This window comes from Gambusia affinis, linkage group LG07 (assembly GCF_019740435.1).
Source record: "Gambusia affinis linkage group LG07, SWU_Gaff_1.0, whole genome shotgun sequence".
NCBI lineage: Eukaryota > Metazoa > Chordata > Actinopteri > Cyprinodontiformes > Poeciliidae > Gambusia > Gambusia affinis.
The window spans coordinates 16984026-16996785 of NC_057874.1; the positions used below are offsets into that span (position 1 = coordinate 16984026).

A 12760-nucleotide genomic window follows, 5' to 3' on the forward strand; every position below is an offset into this window, starting at 1 on the left:
AAATATTTTAGCACCATCTGTCACCAGGAGATCCAGATCAAACTGTTCACAAATTAAAGTGAAAAATACAGCTCCACTTTAATCTTTTTTAATATGTGGGGGTCAAGACAAAAACATTTTGAATAGTTAGCAAGAATTGCCAGAGGAAGAGTGAGTGAAAGAAGAAGACAGCTGTATGCAGTTAGTATTTCAAAGTTTATTTGAAAAAAAAAATGAAAAAAAGAAAAAAAATTGCAAACATATAACAAAATGTGCATCAGATGAACATATCTGAATCTGAAGTTCTGCGGGAATTTGAGGGACATGAGTGTAAGCAGTATATAGATGAATGACCTATTGTTTCTGTGATGTCCATGTTTTCTTGTTTTTAACAGAGAGGATAAACTCCTGCGGTACTGAGGACAGACTGCAAACGTTGGATCCTCTCCACATGAAGCAGGATGGTAGGTTTCTGTTTTTCCAGCTCCGTGGACAGTTCTCGAATGCGCCTCTCCAGCTATAAATACAGAAAAATGTTGAATGTGAAACTAATCAATGTCAGTGTTAATAGGTAGGAGATACAGCTTTTGATAACGTCAACTTTTTAACCTATCACATACAAGCAGCAGCTACAGAGTGTGTCCATGGGTAAAAAAATCCCTCTAGCTTAATGCAGAAAGGGACAGATGTTTTTGGTTTTGCAAGTGCAAGTTTGACAATCAGACCGAATTAATCTAAAAACTAATAACCATGCAATATGTTCATTTTTCCCAACTCCACTGTATGTCGCTAAATGGGCCAACTGCCATATCAAAAAAACACAAGAAACAATTACGTATCTACAGCACATTCAAAATGTTGCCTCCACAGCCCTGACCAACAGAAGAAAAATTAACTATATCGCTTGACAGGCTCCCTGTTTGCTATAAACTGATTTTAAAATGTTCTTAATGTTTTATAAAGGCATGCAACAATCTCTGGTCAAAATTAATTTCAGAGTTATTCGTTAAAGAAAAACCAACTAGAACCCTCAGGTCATCAGACGTCGGCTCACTTGGTGAGATGTGCAGAAACTGTTGGATCTTTACCAGAGAAATTCATTATTTATGACAACTTCACAAAAAAAAAAAAAAACGCATTTTGTTCAAATGCCTATCTAAAGACTACAACTGTTTGGGTTGAGATTATGCGTTAAAATGAAACTGCCTCATTCCTTCTGCCTGTACCTCCTTCAGCTCCTCACAAACTGCACTTTTTTCCACTTGTTCATCTTCTGCGCTCGTCTGCAGCCAACTCTGTAACACGTCTCTCAGCTTGCGCCATGCCCTGAGTGGCACACACACAGTCAAACATCAGTCACTGCAAACAACATTTGAAATACCAAAAACAAGAATTAGATTTAGCTTGTTTTTTTTGTTTTTTTCCCCACCGAAGTTGCTTCTTGCTCTGCTGGAAGTTCTTCATGTCCATCTGAATGCTGAGAAGTTCTCTCATCAGAACTGATGCTTCTTTTTCAGGAGAATTTTTCAAATTGGTATTTGAAAGGGCATCACAACAGTTAATTTTAATATTTCATGCCTTAGTTTTGTTTGTTATAAAAAAAAAAAAAAAGGTCAAACCTGGTGTGAGGGGTGTAGAGGAAGTCTCAAACTCACAAAGGGAAACAAATGGATTTTCTCTTAGACCTGAACTGTCCAACTTTGAAAAAGAAAAGGAAGAATATAAGAAAGTCAAGTTATTTTAGGACGACATAAACGTTTAAATGTGTTGCGGTAAGAGATAAATACAGATTTCTGTGTCTTAGAGGTCATGAAGGCTGAGGGTGGCAGAAGAAGATCTTGAGTTCTGCTCTCCAGAGGCGACTCAGCTCCAGACATGGAGCCTCTCTGACTTGGTTTCAGTGCTCCTTCAGTGCTGCTCAGGATACATTTCCATTAAGCGATTTAAAAATAAAGAAGAAAAAACATGAATCAATAATATCTGCTGAAAGAGACCAGATTTTAAAGCTAGTTTTGCAAGTTGGAAGGGGAAGTATAAAATAAAATGTAAATCACTGATAAGATCATCTGGCTGAAGTAAGGTTGATAACCTCATCTCCATCTGCTGCACAGTTTCAGTGAGACAGACTCAGATCTGGACTCACTGGCTGCTAAGTGCTTCCGTTTCCTGCTCCTCTGAGTGAGGCGTGGAAATGTTTCCAGGACCCGGCAAACAGAAGGTCACACTCTTCTTTTGTGGCTGCTCTCTGACATCTTGCTCCTTTTGTGATTTACCCAACGCCCGCCGCTTCCACTGCATGGCACAGCGCCTCACGACTCTCTGCAGGCGCTGCGATCTCTGCAGGACAGGGGGCAGACGGTTGAAATCACGCTCCCGTCTGGTGTCCAAAACACTCCCACAAACACCCACCTGTTCCTGGCTGAGCTGCGTCAAACTCGCTGTGAGGTCGTTCATGTGCGCGGCGTACGTGAGGATGCACGTCACACCCTCCCTCAGCAGCTGGTCCCTGTATACCAGTGCAGCTCTGGCTGCGTGCTCCCGCTTGCTGCGCTGCTCTGTCACCCAGAGCCTCCATCCCTGCAACACCTGCAGCAGATCCACAACGCAAATCAATCAAGATTTTTGCAAACATATTCACACTCATATTTTCACACTGTATCACACTGAAACCCCAAACTTTGATACATGTTATTAGATTATTATGCGTTAGAGCAAACAGAGCGGCATACAACTGTGAAGCTGAAGCAGATGAATACACTCCTCCAGTATTAAAACAGCTTAACCAGTTTAATTTTCCACTGCAAACATTTGGGTTTGATATCAAAAGCATGAGGACAGAGATAAACATTCCATCTTTTATTTCCAGGTATTTTACATCTGGATCTGCTTATAAATCAAAAAAGATGGCATTTTATTACTACTATTATCCTCACTATAGCATAGACCGGTATGCAACAGTATTCAACCTCAGTTTATTCTGGTACCTATGGATAAAAAGAAACGGCTAATTAGTTGCCTAATTTGTGTGTAATTTAATTTCTGTATAAATCCATCTGTTCTGTGAAGACCTCAGAGCTTTTTTAAGGGAACACTAGTGGACAAACAGCAGCATAAAGTTTAAAGCGGCGTTGGCTTACAAAACAATATCCCAAGGTCAAAAGGTGTGTGTACTCTTTCAAGGCCCCGGAGATTTTGATGCAAGATAAGAATGTGGAGGCAGGTGTTACCTTGGCCTGAAGGGTGAGAGACCAGTGCCAGAGAGCTCGCTCCGTCTGGTCAGCCTCCCTGCGTCTGTGCTGCAGCTGTTCGCAGGAAAAAGAGAAGAACCAAGAAGTCACAGCCTGTGAGAGAGCGTTAAATCACAGAGTGTACTGTACAGCAGAAACGCTCTGAGGACATCAGATAAGAATCTGTTCTAATCAAATCAAATTCAAATTTTATTTGTATAGCACATTTCAGCAGCAAGGCATTTCAAAGTGCTTTACATCAAATCAAACACAAAAACACAATGCAACATAGAATCAACAATCAAAACACAACATCCAGTCAGATTCCGTCAATAAATTTGCAATTGATTACGTTTCAAATACGACTCTAAACAAGTGGGTTTTTAGTTGAGATTTAAAGGAAGTCAGTGTTTCAGCTGTTTTACAGTTTTCTGGAAGTTTGTTCCAGATCTATGAATGCATAGATGTTCCAGCATCTATGCAGTCAGCATAGATGCTGAATGCTGCTTCTCCTCATTTGGTTCTGGTTCTGGGGATGCAGAGCAGACCAGAACCAGAAGACCTGAGAGGTCTGGAAGGTTGATACAACAGCAGCAAATCTTTAATGTATTGTGGTGCTAAACCATTCAGTGATTTATAAACTAGCAACAGTATTTTAAAGTCTATTCTTTGAGCTACAGGTAACCAGTCTGATGTCCTCAGAGCGTACTACATGTCAACTAAAATGCCTAGCACTTTTACTAACTTGCATTTTTAAGCCTCTCCAGGTTATTTCCAAATTATTTAAGTGAAGCTCTTATTAAAATTGTAAACAAAAAAATCCGCAAACCTTTGTTTTCCATCGCTCAAAGAACTTCTGGTACATCTTTAACCTCAGCAAAAGCAGTCCTTGTCTTTTCATGACCTGAAGAGTTATAGCAACTTTGAAGTCTTCATGTAGTATCAGTGTAGATTTATGTGACAGATGTATTTAGTGATAAAACAGCAACCTTATCTCTCTGGTGCTGGCAGTGATAGTTGCTCCATGCATTCAAGGTTGTAGAAAGCAGCTTGGAGTTGTGATGCCTTCTGGCCTTTTCCATGTTTATCTTCAGCCTCCGAGCCTCTGCGGTTTGTTCCCTCCACTGTCTGAAAATCAGCCGCAGCCGAGCTTCAAATAAAAAAAATTAAATATCACACAAACAAGTTCAGCACAGTTTAGGACTCTTGCCTTATTATGTTGTGCAGGTAAAATCTAAGAAGATTTTACAATAATAATTTAAAAACCAAGAAGGGAAATTTAGAGATAAAAAAAAAATATTTGCTTAACTGTTTGTATTTAACTCTAATCTCCAAATACTGAGCACAAAACCATTTCAAATCCACTTAAAAAGAGGTATCATGAAATGGGGTAAAAAAAGACTTAAATGTCACTTTAAATAAAATGTGCTTTATTTTGTTTATCTGAAGAATCAATGTTACACCTTATTATACAGATATGGACACCTAATCAAACAAAAATACTCTAAGGGGCTTAGATATTATTAATTTATTAATCAGAGTAAGATAATGAAATTTACTTAATGTAAAAAAACAACAAACAAACAAAAAAAAGGACAAAAGTTGGTTCTTGCATGAAAATGCTGTTTGTGGACATTAGATTGCTGTTCTTGTTTTAAGAACTGTACCTGTATTAGGTACAGAAATCAGGTCAGATCCACTGCAGTGTTCTCATAAAGTTCTGACTGAATGAGTTAATTACCTCCCAACCAGCAAAGCAGACAAATCTGCAAACATGACATTTTCAAAATTGAGTCTCGACAGATAAACCAAATGATATTTGTATTACATTAATCAGCACGGTTTATAAGTGCGTGAGGGTGTTTATTGAAATAATAATTTTAAAAAATACAGTTAGAGTTTCCAAAAATATTTACACCCCTTGAACTTTACCCTTTCATCGCTTTACAAAAGCAGTTAAAGAACAGTTCCACAGTTCTGATCCACAGCTCACTAAAAATCTGAAATACTTTTTGACCTCATAATTTTACCCTGAGATTTTTTTTATTTTTATTTTTTTTTAAAACATCGTCTATTTACTATTTGAAACACAAAAGGAACATTTTTGGCATTGCTTCTCATCAGGTCAAAACCTGGAACATATAGTTACTCATATGTCCTTATTTAAATTACTTATTTTTTAAACTTAGAGAAACATGTTAGCGTCCAACTTCTCAAATGGATGTCATTTAGCATCTTCATCAACTATTAAAAGAAGCTGAAAAATTGTTAGAGAAACATTTTTATTTTATCTAAAAGTTTAGGTTTTACAAAATTATTTTTAAACAATGAATATGTTCACATGATCAGCTTTAAGATAAAACTTGTCTAGATAAAACTTGAACTAAGCTGAAACTAGGACGTTCTGTCCATATTCATTACCTTCACTGAAAGTTTTCTCAGCCTGCCTGAGCATCTCCCTCTGCTGGTGGCGCTTTGACAGTGCACGTCTCGTTGCTTCTCTCCAAGCATGAAAAACCTGGACAGATTTAGCACAAAGAGAGCAAAGAATAAGAAAATAACTACACTGCATTTTAAAATTAAAAGGACAAAGATCAAACCTTCTGCTGAACGGATTGTTGGAAGTGCTCCTGGGCTTGTTGCTCTGCGAGTCGAACCCCAGCCAGCAGCTCTGCTTTCTCCCTCCATGCTGTTAGAGATTTCCTGAGGACATGTGACTCAACGCTGTGAGGCTGAAATATGTTTGTGATTTCAAAGCAGCAAATCTTAAACTCGAAACTGAAATCTTAAAAGACAATAAAATTGCAGGTTCATATTTAGTCATATTCCAGTCCTAAGCATGCAGTTCTACAAAGTCCTGGTTAATAACCTCCAGTCCTACAGGCCACCAGGCCCTACATTAGAATAGCCTACTCAAAGCAAAGGCCTAAATTTAATAAGGAATCTGTGACTTGAAAATTTCTTGGATCTCTCCCATCTGATCTCAGAGAGATTCAGAGATTTGTTTAGAAGAATTGGCAATAAAATCCAGAAAAGTGAAACGAGTAAGAAGGGTGTGAACATTTGGAGTTAAGGTACCTGAGGAAAATCTGTGTTCGCTGCTGTTGAAGCTCCTTTGCACGTTCACACATCAGAGACATCTCAAAGCGATGATTCTGTGAACACAGCAGTGGCTCTAAACATCCTCTTTAGTCACCTTCATTTGGTTTAATTTCTACACACTAATGATGAACTACCTCCAAGGCCAAGAAGCTTTGTTTGAGAAGTTTAGCTTCATGGTGGCCTTGAATCTCCTTCAGCCTGCTTTTCTTCACTCGCCGGTTCTGAACAAACTGATGACAAAAACACTCATCAACGTCATGCTAAAACCTGCAGAGACGCCGAGCAGAAAACAACAAGAGGGCTGCAGGTAACAATTATTTCAGCAAAGTTCTATCGATTATTCAGACCTTTATTTGAGTAACTGAGCAAAAAATGTCCACATTCTGCAAATATTTATGTAACACTAATCTTATTTTATGCAATTTTAGAAATACAGAAAATGCCAATAATTCAATGTCTTTTAAATAACAAAATAAACATTTCACTACATAAAATGCAATACCATTGTATTCCATTAGTGAATGCGTGATCATTTGTAGTAGAAGATGCATACTGAGCTAAAAAAAAATCAGCATGTGAAAAGCTCAGCATTTTCTGCTTTTGCTTAACGTCAATGCAGTGTAGGGCCGTTCTACACCGTTTTTGATCAATAATTGGATAACAAAGGGTTTGTTGTTTTTTTCTTACAGAAGTTTAGCCAGATAAACCTAAAACTATGTCACTTGAGGAACTCTGGGTGGAACATATTTATAGACAAAGAAGGTTTTTCATCTTAAATGCAAAATGTACAGTACAGACCAAAAGTTTGGACACACTTTCTAATTGAATTCAATTAGAATTCAATTAGAAATTCTAAATTTGGACACACCTTCTAATTGAATTCAATTAGAAGGTGTGTCCAAACTTTTGGTCTGTACTGTACATATTCTTGCATAGTTCTGGATTTATTGTTGGTCTGAGGTTATTACACTTTCATCAAAATGTCATAATTTTGAGTCCAGTAAACGATTAGGTAATTAAATTAATTGGCAATTGTCTTAATTGATTAGTCATCATTAATCCAATTAATTGCTTCAGTGCCTAAATAGCCGCTGTGCTATTTTGTATCCACAGACTGTGTCAGTGTTCTGTGTCCAGATGATAACTACCTTCTTCCATTTCTCTACAGCCCATCGCAGACTGCGTAAATCCCCCTGAAGACAGGCCTGCTGCTCTCTGATTCTCCTGACACAAATAGATCAGTTCACCATTAACAATGAAAACACAGCAGCACAGACAGATCAGTCACCACAGATTATCACCACCTGTCTCGCATCTCAGAGCTGTAGCCCCTCCACTGTACCAGCGTGTTGTGCAGAAGCCTGTGACTGTGCAGACGGTCTGAAGCTTCCCGTTTCTCTGCCTCTCTGATCTGCCGCTGTGTGCGTCCTCTCCACCGCAGCCAGGCTCCCTGCGCACAGCGCTGCTCGTCGTGGAGAACCGCCTGAAAACACACGGCAACGTGTCTGGAGCACAACGGTCTGTCTGAATCGACACTAAACTTGTTTCCACCTGCAGCTGCGTACCATCCGCTCACAGAGCTTCTCCTCCTTGTGCTTCTCTGCCCGTCCCCACCAGGTGTGAAACACCCAGGCGAACTGACGCTTCCTGAAAATCAAGAAACAAAAAAAGAAGTCACAAGGGAGAAGATATAGACAGGCCTGCACTCAAGAAGGTTAAAGACAGTCAAATCACCGATTAAAGGCTTCAGCTTTGAATCTTCTCTGTTCTTGCAGCTGCCCCTGCAGAGTGAACTCCACCCAAGACTGGAAACATCGGGGTAAGGTCCGCTCAGCAAACCAAACATCCGCGCGACGCTCCACTTCCTGTCGAGAAGTTAATTAAAAATGACAAATCTGACATTTTCAAATGAGAAAGTGGGCAAAATATTTATTTTTCTTCTTGAATTAATCTGTAATGAATGACATGTTGTTGTTATGGACAGTATTTGTCTGCTTTAGTGATAGTCTTACTCAGTCATAACAGAAAATAAACTGCACCTTGATGTATTTTTGTTTCTCAGCTGGAAATAGGACTTTTAGTTTCTATTTTATTAAAAATTGTTTCTAGTTTATTAAAATAGAAACTAAAAGTTTCCAAAATTTCTACATTAGATAAAAATCTTTGAAAATACCTGCATATGAATCTGTTCACCAAGCGTTTCTCTCCAGTGGTGGAAACAACGTCTCAGCACAGAAACCCTGCAATATGATAGACAGTTCAAAAATGTTTGATTTTTTCCCCCTTCCTTTATTTCTGGGACGGTGGCTGTAAAATGTAAAGGTGACCTAAAACCTGTAAATATTCAGCGCCTCTTCGATTAGGGGCTGAAATCTCTGATCTTCAACCTCCTCCAGCCGATCCGTCCACAGCCTCCAGTACTTAGCCAGCATCTACCAAAGAGAAGCTTACGTTTTGATGTTTTCACTGAAAGAAAGCGGAACTGCCTGCAAGGTGATGACCGCGTCGATTACTGTTTGTTGACGGTGCTGGACGGCCATGTTGTTGTTCAGTCGGTGCGCTTTGTTCCAGCTGACGTTCAGAGAGAGCCCCTGCAGTCCAGCGCGCTGCAAACACAAAGTGATCAAGAACCGACTGCTCTCTGCCAACTTTTTGCTCGATCCATTTGTTCATTTCTTACCAGTATATGATGCTGGAAATGCTGACATGCTGTCTGGTTCCTGTCCGCTTCTTCTCTGCACAGCCGAACATCTACATCACAGCTCAAGAGCCAAACAGTTGAACAGAGGACTGTCAAAACGGGATCCATTCTTTCAACAAGTCTACTGTACACCACACCCCTAACATTCTCCAGATAGATCCACAAACAACCAGACAGACACAAATGAGTACATAACTGAGAATTGTACAGACAATGAGGCATGGTTTTCAACATCCTTTCCAAATAATAAACTGAAAAGTGTGTTGCGCATTTGTATTCAGCTTCCCTGAGGTAACAACGTGATTTCACCGCGATTACAAGTCTGTTGAGTTACGAAAGTCTGTAATGTGAGTGCTTGTGTCTCTTTGTTACAGTTTTGTGAACAGTTCAGGATACAGGCTTTCCAGCGCACCAGCGCTCTGCGTCGAGTGCTCTGAACAGCCAAGCGGTTTGCAACTTGCAATCGCCTCTCTTCATTCTGTTTGTGCTTCAGAGTCTTTCTCCATTCCCTCCAATACTTCCTGACCAGGCGGAGACAACAGGCGCGCTGAGCCACGGCTACAAGAAAGACACGCAGAGTAACCCTGCAACCTGAAACCAGGTCCTTTACATTCAGTGCAACAGATGATAGTTGAAGGAAGGGAAAACATCAGAACCTTGTGTGTCTTTCTTGGTCTTCTGATGGGAGGCGAAACTCATCCATCGACAAAATGCTCTTGTTTTAAGGCGGACAGTGAAATAGAGAGCTGCTTTAGATTCTTCTTCTTTCTGGTAAGAAGCAGTTCTATGCGTCTCTTTCCAGAGACTCCAAGCCTTTTCACAAGACAAAATACACGGTTGGAATAAATTTACAATTAATCTAAAAATGTGAAAGACTGCAGCTCAGCAGACTGTGTGTCTACCTTGCTCTGTAAGCTCAGCGCCTTTTGCTTTTGTGCTTGATCCTCTAACCTCTTAAGGTGCTGCTGCTTCTGCAGCCTTGTCTGCCACAAATTCCACACCGAGCTGCAAAACTCTGCAGTGTTAATGTCATGCACATGGAAAGCATTCCAGTTTGACACGATACCAGTAAACGCTAAAAAAAGAAACTTACTGCAAATCCAAAAGCCTCTTCTGCTCAAGGAAGGATTCAAGCATCCTCCAATGTCCTCTCCTGATCTCAATAAAAACCTTCCATCTGTTCAAAGCCAATCGGACCAGTCGCCTATTATCTGTTCACAGTAGCAGAGTGCTTAAAACCACATCTTAGATCTGTAAATAATTCATGCTAATTATTCATATTAAATCATACCTAATGATTGTGCATGCTGTAATGTAGTCTTTTTCTGTCTCTGCGAAGATGTAAAATTCCTCCACCCATAAAATGCCAGGTTAAACAGATAATACCTAAAGACACGAAGATCATGAGCAGCACATAATCTAGACTGTATCAAGGATATCAACCATGTTCACACAGACAACTTCAACATACAGTTCTTCGATGTTAACTAGCCCATTGAATCGACTTCTGTCATTATGAAGTGTAAACAACATCCAGTCATAATACACGTGAGATTTCTCAACTTCTTTTTTTCTCTCTGCATAGAAGCTACACCTGGTCTGGCATTCTGTTTGGCTTTTGCACCTTCCTGGAGGAGGACATCAGCTGAGATAATGCTGCCAAAAACTAAATGTTCTCTTCTGTTGTTAACTTTCTGCTTTTCATTAACAAAGAAATTACTCCTACATCAGTTTTTCTGTTTCGTTTTTGTACATCTACTCTGTCTTCTCAACCCCTCAATCTGCCAACGCAGATGGACACAAGTCAGGTTCTGCTGAAGGTTTCCTCCTGCTAAAGGGGAGTGTTTTTCCTCTCCACTGTTGCCACATGCATGCTTGCTTTTAGGGATTGCTGCAAAGTAAATAGCACCTGGCATGGTCACTAGCTATTCTGGTTTTCCTTTTTTGTCACACTTGAAAGGTTCAGATTATTTATGTATTAAGTCAGAAAAGCTGCATAAAATCTGTAAAAGAAGAAGCACTTTTTACAGCACTGTTTATTTGTCTCATTTCTCCTGGTCTGTCTTTCTTAAACACAGAGGGCAGAAGAAAACTTTTTAACTTCTCAATGAGTTTTACTCAAGTGGCAGAATGTCAATATAGACAGGCAGCTACTACAGAAAAAAAAGAACAAACAGTCCATCATAATGCCTTGAGACTGACCTGTAGTGGCACTCTGCTCTCAATAGAAGACTCCATTCCCTCCTGGATTTCCACCAGTCGTCCCTCCACGTTTCAAAGGCTCGTCTCAGGAGGCCTCTAATGTAGTGGGACCTGTACCAAACCATATCTTGCATAATTTCATACTCCTCAGACTCATGCAGGACTTTAAAAGTGGCAAGGAGGCTATAACAAAATGGAAATGATTATAACAGTGCTCATTTGGTTTTCAATTAATTCTGAATTGTAGCTACAATATGTGTTCGATGTTACCTGGCTTGCAGGGGTAGAACTCGACCAAAGGTGTTGTGCATCCATATCTTCAGGAATTTTCTCGCCAAGTGTCTAGGAGATGTTTGCGGGGTTAGAGTTGCTTGTATGCTTGTAATGCTTGTATTATTACTAATCTAAAATATGGTATATACGTTGTCTGGGCACCTTATCCTGAGCTCCTTGAGTCTCCCTCCCTTGTTCCAGTTGTATCCCACTCTGTAAGGAACCTTCCTGGTCTGAACTCTGCGCAGCTGTCTAGATTCACTCTCAGACCTGAAGGGTCGCAGTCTTACCCGGTTTGAGTTTTGGACGGAATCGCCTTGCATTATTTTAACTCAGACTTGTAATACAGACATCATTATTTACGCCGTCCTCGAAAAGATTCATTTCGACCAACTGCCGCGCATTTGTTTTTTTCTGGTCACGTGACCTGCCCAGAATCGGTGGGTCTGCTCCTTTTTTTATTCACCGCAAGAGCAGATGGCCTTAGTGCGCAGACTTTCAGATATTTCACAATATTTTTCTGATATATAGCATCATCAAATCGAGTATAGCTGAAATATTATCGGATGAATGCATAAAGAGTACAGATATTGTAAAGTTTCTTCTGTATTTGAAGTATTAAAGAAAAATTAAAATGTCCACTTTAAGTTGTTCAGGAAACTGAAAAAGATTGATAGCTTAAAGGTTTCAGATTTAGAATGATAAAGCTATGTCTTAGTGAAGTTAATGTGATAATTATTCATGTAAGTATTTGAATTAATTAAAGAGCTTATTTTTTGATATTTTTGTATCATTGTGGCAAGATTGGTCCGCCAAACTGCCCCGGCGAGTAAATGATGCTGAGACAGTGGAACCAGTTGTCAACGGCAACGCCGATGCTTCGCTTTGGAAGCAGCTGACGTTTTAGGGGAGTTAATCAGTCTGTGAAAGTTAGTAATAACAGAGAACTGAGGAAACTTTGATCTCAAATCGTCATGAAGTGTAGCATATTTATTTAATTCAGGGGAAAATCAGGAGGAAAATGAGAGGGTTTTCGGCATCAAGGAGAAGCTGAATTTTTCAACGTAACAGTCCGAGAAGGCGGGTTTGCAATGTGTCATTAGTAGTAGTTCGACGTTGACCCCCTCCACCCCACAACATTTTTTTAGTTCAAGTACTTTTTAGTGTAGAGTCTTTAATAATATTTTAGCATTTATCTATCCATTCTTTCTCTATAGCATTGCTACTGTTTATGATTATGTAATTCTGGTTTTTAATTGGAAATGCTCTTTCATAA

General features: G+C 39.6%; 1 protein-coding gene across 7 annotated transcripts; it reads right to left on the reverse strand.

Annotated features, from left to right (window-relative positions):
• Positions 1 to 99: 99 nt before the first annotated feature.
• On the reverse strand, positions 100 to 11917 carry sfi1 (SFI1 centrin binding protein). Of its 7 annotated transcripts, none has more exons than XM_044121207.1 (30): positions 11647 to 11911; positions 11482 to 11553; positions 11212 to 11394; positions 10301 to 10395; positions 10103 to 10220; positions 9912 to 10014; positions 9666 to 9822; positions 9406 to 9567; positions 8989 to 9059; positions 8822 to 8914; positions 8643 to 8740; positions 8482 to 8548; positions 8043 to 8173; positions 7874 to 7955; positions 7613 to 7791; positions 7457 to 7532; positions 6443 to 6538; positions 6285 to 6361; positions 5807 to 5909; positions 5628 to 5724; positions 4196 to 4356; positions 4036 to 4110; positions 3207 to 3281; positions 2389 to 2565; positions 2123 to 2316; positions 1767 to 1893; positions 1599 to 1677; positions 1409 to 1484; positions 1206 to 1305; positions 100 to 496 (listed from the first exon to the last, which is right to left on the reverse strand). In XM_044121207.1, exons 1-30 carry the CDS (start codon positions 11805 to 11807, stop codon positions 368 to 370), a joined length of 3414 nt encoding a protein of 1137 aa, XP_043977142.1. In that variant the 5' UTR covers positions 11808 to 11911; the 3' UTR covers positions 100 to 367. The 7 variants fall into 7 exon arrangements, with proteins under 7 accessions (XP_043977142.1, XP_043977141.1, XP_043977143.1 ...); XM_044121206.1 differs by having other exon boundaries at positions 101 to 496; positions 1409 to 1487; XM_044121208.1 differs by having other exon boundaries at positions 102 to 496; positions 1409 to 1487; positions 11212 to 11322; positions 11647 to 11917.
• Positions 11918 to 12760: the final 843 nt, after the last annotated feature.